At 38.9% G+C, this 10,117-nt stretch overlaps 1 protein-coding gene across 1 annotated transcript; it reads left to right on the forward strand.

Annotated features, from left to right (window-relative positions):
• Positions 1-3,383: 3,383 nt before the first annotated feature.
• LOC104517488 (sulfotransferase 6B1) lies at positions 3,384-9,089 on the forward strand (the record flags this gene model as incomplete). Its single annotated transcript, XM_010175682.1, has 5 exons — positions 3,384-3,528; positions 4,357-4,541; positions 5,537-5,663; positions 7,311-7,405; positions 8,903-9,089. Coding segments are annotated over exons 1-5 (739 nt in total), but the record flags the coding sequence as incomplete, so codon positions are not given.
• Between the last annotated feature and the right edge of the window lie 1,028 nt (positions 9,090-10,117).

Here is a 10,117-nt window from a genome sequence, read left to right on the forward strand (position 1 = left end):
AACAAAACCTTATGACCAGCCATGTCAGTTTTACCTCTCCATTCATTAGTCACTATGACAAGAATGAAATATTTCACAAGTTTCAGGCATTTCAAAAAATGAGAAACCTGATGCTTGATGGTGCTAGCTAAAAACATTCAGAACTCCATAGATGTACCTCCAAATTCTGACTTGTGTAACCAACACATATGACTTTATCTGCATATTTTCCACAGCGTCACTATTTCTTTTAGCATGTGCTGCCTGAGATGTGTGTGGAGGGGAACAGTATTGGGACTGACCTCAGTTGAGAAATCTGCAGTTGAAGGAGGTGTACATGGTACTATCTTTTATCTAGCAGAGATGAGAATGGTGAGCCTGAAGTGGATGTGGCAGGGTAGAGGCAGAAACAGAACAGTCAAATTTTCTGAGTCATTTAAAGGAACAGAAAGAAGTCACCCAGACAAGGATATAGGTGGGAGAAGGTAAGTCAGACATGGAGGCGGAAGAAGCTGGACTGAAGCAGCCCAGGAGTGCAGTGTCCAGCTAACAAGCTGTATTTTCCTCAAACCACAGTGAACCCCCAAACTCCAAGTTTAACATTGCTCTCTTGCTAGCCAGTATCTGTAAAACCTGCTGGTAAAACATCTCCTCCATCTGTACCAACAGCAGGGCCAGAGACCAGGACAATGGCAACCTGTGGCAGAGATCTAGGCAATAGATACAGGAATCCTATGTTCATCCAGTTCAAACCACATCAGCTGTAGTCCACATTCTGTGTTGGTATCCCAATAAATGAGAAAATTGAAGTTGGATGGAGGATTTGGCATGGTATTCTTTAAAGCTGTGCTCCCTCTGAATAATAATAATGTAGGTAAAATAATGTATTTTATGCTAAGGTAGTTAGCATAGTTTTTATAATAACTTTTTCCTGCAAAGTGCTGAATATTCTTTTTTTTTCTGAAGTCACTGCAATTCAGGATAGCGTTCCCTTGCAGGGGTGGGCCCTGTTTTCCAAGCATAGTCAGCATTTGAGGAGGACCAATTTCACTTGGATTCCCCTGGGTTAACATTAGGCATGCTGAAAACAGAAGCTAGTATAAAAAGCAATTAAGATGAGTTAAGAGAATCGGAATTTTCTTTGCTACTGGATCGCTTCTGTTTTACACCTCAGCCATCTCATTTGTGAATGATTAATTAAGGTCCAAGTGATTAGATTAGAGAAATGTGCTGACTCAAAATGTAATAGGAATACAGGAAGAAATGAAAGGGAAAAGGCACAGTGAATACGCAACACGTTTTGCAATAAGATTATTTTTGCTAGGTCAAGGTAATACCGTTTTATGAGCTCGTGCTAAATGTAGATGGCTGGAAAATGACTGCAAAAGAAACCTTAGAAATCTCTGTATTCAGACTAATAAAGATGTTGAGAAAACACAGAAACGGGTCTTTTTATGTCTCCAAACATACTTTGCATCCCTGAAGTAACCAAACTGAAATCTGTTGACAGAGGACAGATTTTTAAGGGTTTACACCTTAAGATATGAAGCAATGGCTTAGGTCTTCAAACTGGGAGCAAGAGAAAAATGTGGATGCACATCTTTATGTCTCCTCACCACCGAGAGATCCCCCAACTCCTACCTGCGCATCAGCAGCCGTATGTGTCTTGTACCCTCACTGACTCACTTGATCACCTCCTGGAAAGACTCCCCCCGTCTCCTCTCATCCCTACTGATAGGCAACATCTCTCCAGATCATATTTTCCATGATTTTCATCCCCACCTGGCCCCTCATCACTGGAACTCAGAGTTTACTGATGACATAGGACACATTTTGCAGGCGGCAACTGCTTCAGGGCAACTTTACATGCAACACAGGCGAGAAGATCTAGGCTTGCTGACTTCACTTCTCAGTGACTGGAAGGCTGGTAATACTGCAAAGATAAGAAAGGGGGGAAAAAATCAATCCTATACTTCTGGCTTTTCTGGAGAGTCAATTAGAAAGAAGAAAGTACCGAAGATGGTAACTGTCCTTACACCTTATGAGTAATCTTGACTGCTCAAGTGTTTCTTGGAAAGGCATCTCTAATCATTAACTTCTTACCAGGGGTCACCAGAGGTAGGTACATTTGGTAGTCAGCTCTCAAGGTCAAACCTAAATTATTATTTATGATTAAAAAAAAAAAAGAACTGGGACCTTGGTAAACTTGGGAAATTGCTAAAGGACTGCTTTATTTTAAAACAAGATTTGCATGCAGGTTGTCAAGTTGAAGATATTGAAGGGCCTCAACTGAATAAGTTGTGGGACATTTTCAGCAAGAATAGGGAAGCCACTGGATGTTTGAGAAAAAGAATGTAAAACTGAGAAAATTAATTTGTGGCCATCAAAAGGAAAATTGAAAATAGTAAGCCTTCCAAAATGTTTTGATTCAAAACTGAGCTGTTTATTTTACTGTGATGCATTCACATTGCTTAAGGTCACCTTAAACAAAAGTGGAGCTTTCAGTTTGAAAACCATTAATGACAATTTCCACAAATTCAAATTTTGTCAAAAAACACATTTCGAAACAGGTAATTAATTAAGAATTGCCTCTTTCCTGCAAGCAACTTCTATTTTGATGAATTCACATGTTCTGTGGAAAGATCTAAAAATCTTCAACCACTTGTAGTCATGAAACATGCAGGATTCAAGCCAGTGTTAAATATCTATCTTAAATTATCTTAAATTTGCAATTTTTGTTGTCTGTACTCCTCTTACAGAAATAAATGACAACTTAAAAAATGATTGCACTTCTAAGTGCCTTCCAAGATAAATCAGGTTGAAATTCAAAAATGTTCAAAAAAATAGCTCCTTAACATCATAAAATTCAAGCATTTGGAATAGATTTGCACTTTTGAAAAATCAGGCTGTTGTATATTTGGTAAAAGGAAACCAAAAATATTTCATTCACATAAAATAAGACATTGTTTTTGTATTCATAAGAAGTATTTTAAGATGTAGCTTTTTCCTTAGAAGGTAAACCAGCTTTCAACAAAGAATAATTTATAGAATAATCATATTAAGCATATTTTATGCCAACATATAATGTTCATTCTTGTAATTAATACATTTTGACGTCATTACTTTATCTGGAGAGCTAATAAATGACAAATGACACACATTTTTCATGAGTCTGCATTTCAGTTATTTATCAAGTTACCACTAATATTTCAGTTGCCTTTATCAACTACCTGGAAAAATCGATATCTGATAGGACTCCATGGCAGGTAGCAAAGTATATAAGCGTGAGGTTTGTATTGCTCAGTCTCGATTTGTCACTTCAAACCATCTGACTTAGAAGTGACTCTTAAATCCCCATCATTTCACTGTTATCTGATTTGCAGGAATCCAAGACTGAAGCAACCATGTCCAACCGCAACGAGGCAGAGCTCATTCACATGTTTAAGGGGATTCCTTTCACCACCAGGTCTTCTCCAGAACTTTTAAAATCCTTAGATACTTTTGATGCTAGAGAAGATGATGTCCTTTTGGTTTCCTATCCCAAATCTGGTAAGTTCTACTTTCAGATATTAATTGCAATAAGTCTCAAGTGTTTTTTTTCATGTTCTCTGCTTAAACTAGTTAAGAAATGTCTGTGTACAAGAAACAGGGAAGGATGTTTGAGTATGTGAATATATTATTCTGTCAGTAAGTGTCCAAATTACAAAAAAAATACGTGTAATTTATTGATTCTTTAATTCAAAATAATCTCAGGTGTTTTCATACTGGAAAGCAAACAAATATTTCTTTCTCATAAGCAAAATCTTTACTTGAAGGATTTTCCTGAGGACTTTCTACTTTCAATTATGAGCAAGTCAAGAGTTGTATTAAGTCATTTGTATGGCTTTTGGCTGTAGATTTATCCATTTCTTATTCCCTCTTCCCCTGCCTCACTTGCACACAGAAGCACACACGAAAGAGGAAGCTCAGTCAGTACTTTCCAAATATACAAACTCAAGTTATTACAAGGAAAAAAAAACCCCACAGGTTATTCTAAAATAAATGATAAAAATAATATAATCACTTCTCAGCTGACAAGTAGTTTGTCTAATGAGATTGTTCTGGTACCAATATTAACACTTCTCACAGAGTCACTTTGTACTTCAGCTACAGCCCTAATTTTCCCACTATTTATATGTTTGGAGCCATTAGGATTATTCAGTTAAGTAAAGTTTCTTGAATCTAGGGGATTAGGAGTATCACTTGTGCACTAGCAAGCTGTTTCCATAAACAAAACTCATGTTCCAAATACTTTCTCAGTAACAAATCTTCTCTTTTCCCTTTTCTTTCTTTCTTTCTTTTTTTTTTTTTCTTTTCCTTAAAATTACTTTTCTGCAGGCACTCACTGGCTTGCAGGAGTTATAACAAAGCTTTACAATACTCAAGTGACACTAACATCTCCCATTGAATTTGGAGACATTTCCAAATTGGAGGAGCTGAATAAACTCGCATCAAAGAGAATCATCCCAACGCACTTAGACTACAACATGTTACCTCCCAATTTTAAGAATAAAAAATGCAAGGTAAGGCATTTACCTTACCTTGATATAAAGATATAAAAGCAGTAAGATATATTAAGTGTCTATTAGGAACCTGTTTTGTCTTGTTGATCCTTAATAATTTTTAAATGATTTAAAGTTTCTAGAAGTGGTTTGCTGTGAATTTTGGAGACACAGCTGACAGGCAGTCAAAGGCAGTGTGAGCAGAGACTTGGGCTGGGGACTGGGTCCTCCTCCTGCCCCACAGCTCCCACGGGGTGATTTGTATAGCAGGCACCACACAAAATAGAACATCCAACATCTTTCAATCAGAAATGTATTATTAGTGATGGGGGGTGTTCTCATGGCCCCATTTCTGTGTGGCTGGAGTGCTGGCTTAGAAAATAGTTATCTTGGGTACTTACAGGCTGTTCTGGGGGTGAAGTTACTCTGCCCCTCCTGCTGAAGCTTTGTGAAGACCCTGTAAAGAGATATTGGGCAAACAGAAGAGAATTGAAATGTGGGAGGCAGATCCAGGTCGCAGTTTTGAGTTTCTCCCACGCTAATGTGGGAGGTCTTTAAAAATAAGCTCTGGCTCTCAGATTTTATATTAAAAGTTCAAAATCTCAGGATGGCTCAAATCCAGACTTTTGGGACAAAGCTAATTTGAATGAAAGGCCAAAATTTATATTTTTCAGCTGTCCTGTGAACGTTAATTAGTAAACAGTTTCATAAGTTAGAGATAGGAGATAGTATACTGACTCAAGAGTTAAAATGAACACAGCCTCTTAATAAACATTACCCAGGTGTAGCAAGCACACCTCTGTCCACATGGAATGGTTTACTAATCACTATTGGCTCCTGCCTAAGAAGGGAAAAATACATTTCTATTTTAATGGCATGATCACCTAAGGAGGCATCCTAAAGGAAAGGGTTTTGACGCTGCAAACTGTCTGTGACAATGCTACATTTAAACACAGGGCTCCTCTAAAATAAAGGAAGGATATCATCTTTCATAACCATATCATCTTAATTTACAGATGATCTACATCAGCAGAAATCCAAAAGATACTGCAGTTTCCATGTATCATTACTACAGAGAGAACCCAAACCTTCCTACTATAGACACCTGGACTGCTTTCTTTGACTTGTTCCTAAAAGGAGACGGTAAGGATGAACGTCATGTTTTCTCCTTGTGGTTTAGATGAGCTCACCATGCACAGAAAGAGTTTAAGAAATGTGAACTGTGTGAAAAGTCCTTATTGAACTCCTTATTCATAGGGCTTTAGCTGAGGGCGGGTTCAGGATAAATTCTAATGCCAAACTAAACAAGAGCAAATAATAGGATGCTATCTTCAGCCTTGCAAGGAGATGTTTTGATAAGTGGCTGCATTATTTCAGCACAACTGCTCTTTGCAGGTTGCTGCTCTTTGACATCTGTCTTAAAAAACATATTCTCGCAGACAAGTCACTGATTTCATTTCTGACCACAAACACTTTGAAACCTCTGACAATTTGTTGATCCTGATGCAGATTTGCCTGGTTTAAAACCTTTCCAACCTTGTCTTGAGAACAACAATAACAGACTGTTTCCCACCAAGAATTCAGGTTTAAGCAGTGATGGAGGAGGTACGGGTATACAGCTCCTCCCAAGCAGACCTGAGGGCAGTCAGGCTCACAGTAGCCAGCTCCTGTCCTTGGCGAGCAGGCTGGTGGGGCAGGAGCTCTGTTTGAAGGTGCCCAGATAGCTCTACATGGCTCATTGCCATGCCAAACTGCGGGCAATGGGACACATGGGGAGCCTGTCCCCAGGCTGCACCGAGAGCTGTGCTTGCAGAGGTAGTGCCTTCTCCAACCTTGAGGACAGCCTTGGGCGGCCCTTCAAAGGGAGTCTAGATGCTTTTGTAAAGCCCTCCAGCACACACTCTGCCTGATGGGTTGTCTTAGTAGCAGGGTCCAAAGACCAAGGACAAGAGTGAGATTTTTATGAGTGGCCGTGGTGGCAGGGAAGCTGACAACAGGACCATGTCCTAGTTATCCACTCCCATTTTTAGTGTTTTATTACTCCTTTGAGGACATCTGTTCCTGTTCTACAACCATAGCAATGATAACAGCACCAGTGATAGATCAGCTTGAAAACTTTGACAGAAAAGTGCCATTGCAGTCATCATGGGCTTACCTCAGAGCTCCAGAAGTCAATTTGTCTACTGGCTTGCATGGGCTTGCATGGGCTTTGGCTCAGACTTACACTTCCCTGTTCAGAGTAGCCCTAAGGCACATGCTTCAGTGATTTGCAAGATTTGGCTTGTTTAGTATCGACTCTGAACATACAATAGTGAAAAAAAGAGCATCATGTTAAATTTTAAAAGCATCTCTTATTTATCTGTAAATTAGTAGCCACCTTCTATTTTCTGTGTGTTTATGCATGGCACAAAAAGATACCTAAGTTGGTTACAACAGAAATTGATGTAAGAAGTGATGCAGAGAGAGAGGTTGTCATTTTTGCTTCTAATACAAACATATGAAGGTTGTGCTGCTCAGTTCAGCTCCTTAGATTGGGAAATTATTTCCACTGCAGAAATCATATCAGAACAGGATCTGCATCTCTGATACAAAATAAATAAATAAAAAATAAAAAATCAAGCAAGAATGGACTGTAAGTTTGAGTCACTTCACAAAAGGAATTTAATCCACGTTAGAGGAATACAGGGTGCACACTAAGAAGGGAACATTCCCCTAAATATGTGAGATACAGTAAGAGTTATTTATTAATAAAGTTTATATGAATCCCTTTTACATGGGTTTTCTTTTCAGTTGTCTGTGGATCCTGGTTTGATCATTTCCTAAGTTGGGAAGAACATGAAAATGAAAAAAACATCCTCTTTTTGTTCTATGAAGACATGAAGAAGGTAGATATGCTCTCTGCTCTCATTTCAGAATGCCTTACTTGTAAATTAGCATCACTAATATATCAAAGAGCAAATTATAATGAAAAAGGAGAAAAGGGAAAATGTGAATGTCTGTCTTTGTGGATATTTTGTATTTGCACAGACCTTTATATCAGTGAGCTAATTCTGACTGCACAAGTTATATAAATACCAAATATCCTGTGAGAGTTGCATTTCATATATGCAGGAATGGGACACGTATACATGATTTTCCCCAGGCTACAGGAAGAATTTTAAGTTCCTCATTCTTGGTCCTATGGAAAGACCAACCAAGGACATCTGTTAAGGGCCACAGATTAACCTGCTATGCTTGACATTCCAGGTGAAATTTTCTAGAAGTGATGTAAGACAACAGAACTAGTCATGGCCAGTGGGACTTGTGCTCTCAATAAAGAAGAAAATAAGAGGCTGAGGGAATAGAAAATAAGTTTTTATGAAAGGAAATTACTATGAAGAAAACTCAAATACCAACATGCCTTAGCTTTCAGAGACTCAATTTTGGGGTGAACAGAAAACACTTGATAGTGTTTCTGTTAAAATAGTTTTGTTCATTTTTTGGAAAAAAAAAAAAATTACACTACGAGGAACATAAGCCATTTTGGATCCTGAGTCACCTGTTGGGTCTCTAGATACAGAACCTCATAGAATCATAGAATGGTTTGGATTGGAAGGGACCTCAAAGATCATCTAGTTCCAATCCCCCCGCCATCAGCAGTGACACCTTCCACTAGACCAGGTTGCTCAAAGCCTCATCCAGCCTGGTCTTAAACACTTCCAGGGAGGGGGCATCTACAACTTCCTTGGGCAACCTGTTCCAGTGTCTGACCACCCTCACGGTGAAGAACTTCTTCCTAATATCTAATCTAAACCTCCCCTCTTTCAGTTTAAACCCATTTCCCCTTGTTTTGTCATTAGTTGCCCATATGAAAAGTCCTTCCCCAGCTTTCTTGTAGCCCCTTCAGGTACTGGAGGCCGCTATAAGATCTCCCCGGAGCCTTCTCTTCTCGGCTGAACACCCCCACCTTTTCCAGCCTGCCTTCATAGGAGGGGTGCTCCAGCCCTCGCATCATCCTGGGGCTGGAGCACCTCTCCTATGAAGAGAAACCTCCAACGAAACAAGCTACTTACACAGAACCTGAGCTTTGAGTATTTCTCTATTCCCAGTGAAACAATTCTGAGACATGAGAACACTTTGCCTGAACTAGGAGTAAAATTGGCAATGCAACCGTATTTGATATCACACACTCAGCATTTACTCCTTTCTGTGAGTATGGGTGAGAGGGGAATCAGGTTTGCTGTACCTCTCATCTGCACAGTCTAATGGCATCTTTAGCTTTGCTTGAAAGCAAATAAATGTGTGGTAAAGTTGATATGTAATAAAAAGGATCAGTTTCATATCAATTAAAAGTCTGATAATAAGCTCCGAAATATAAAAGCTTTTTTTTTCTTGTACCTCAGGATCTCCCTAAGATTGTGAAGCAAATTAGTCTATTCCTGGATTTAAACGTCAGTGACAAGGATATCCAAGACATCTGCAAGAAGTCTTCCTTCTCAGAGATGAAAAACGACACAGAAAAGGAAAACAGCGATCCCAATCACACCGTTTGTGCACTGACATCCAACAGAAAGCTGATTTTCCGAAAAGGTAAGTTCCTTGGGCTGGGCTTAACCCAATAGAAGGAGTGGGAATCCAGCCAGAGGCTGCAGTCAGGTCTTTCCCAGGCTATAGCGACACTTTGGGGAAGCAGACAGGATCCCTCTGTTTGAAGCCATTTAAAAAATCACTTTATTTCCAAGTTCTCTGGTTGCAAATGCACGCTCAGGCTGGAGAAGTACAGAGGAGTCTGAACAAGTCTAGTATTGCTCCGTGGGAGCTTTTGAGCTAAAAGGAAACATTGACAAAGTGTCACTCTTTATCTGTCTTTTTTTTATCTAAAAGTTGACCACCTCAGTCTTTTACAACATGTCCCCTATGATATCATGTGCAAAGGTCACTTAGTTTACTAGAATGAGAAAGACCAAGACACATTCCTTGCAAAGGAGACTGCCAGTAGCCTTTATCCTCCCTACCACCTCTTATCTTATTGAAATGCTCCTGAAAAAGGAATATGCTGACAATGACAACAACAAAAGAATGAATGACTCACTCCACCTGATGGCCTCAGAGGTAGCCTTCAGACCTTGGCCAAGCTGGAATCCACAGTAACATGCTCAACTGTGCTTAGCTCAGATGTGACTTAAAAATACCTGCAGGAGCTGTTTTCTTGCTCCTGACATTTCAGAAGCTTCCTTGGATTTGAATAATAAGTAAATAAAAAACAATAATGTTTATTTTTACTTAGTTAATTTTTGGACAATAATTGACAGTTTAAAACTCAGAGTCGTTTCAATTAAGAACAATTTGTTTTCATTTATAAATAGGGAAATGGTACGTTTTGCTAATTCAGAACATTTTTTACCAACGAGCTGAAGCAAATGCCAAAATACAATCTGTCAGTAAAAAGCAAACAAATAAACAAAAAAACTCAGATACACTTTTCTAAGTCAGTGAACTTTGACAAAGCTATGATGAACAATTTGAAAAATACCCACAGTTTCATTTCCAAGTAGTTCCTATGCAAATCCCCAGGTTTTAGCCAGTTTCAGCCAGTTCCCAAAAGATTTATTTTTTTT

The sequence above is a fragment of the Antrostomus carolinensis genome, unplaced genomic scaffold (genome assembly GCF_000700745.2).
Source record: "Antrostomus carolinensis isolate BGI_N321 unplaced genomic scaffold, ASM70074v2 scaffold1409, whole genome shotgun sequence".
NCBI classification, from domain to species: domain Eukaryota; kingdom Metazoa; phylum Chordata; class Aves; order Caprimulgiformes; family Caprimulgidae; genus Antrostomus; species Antrostomus carolinensis.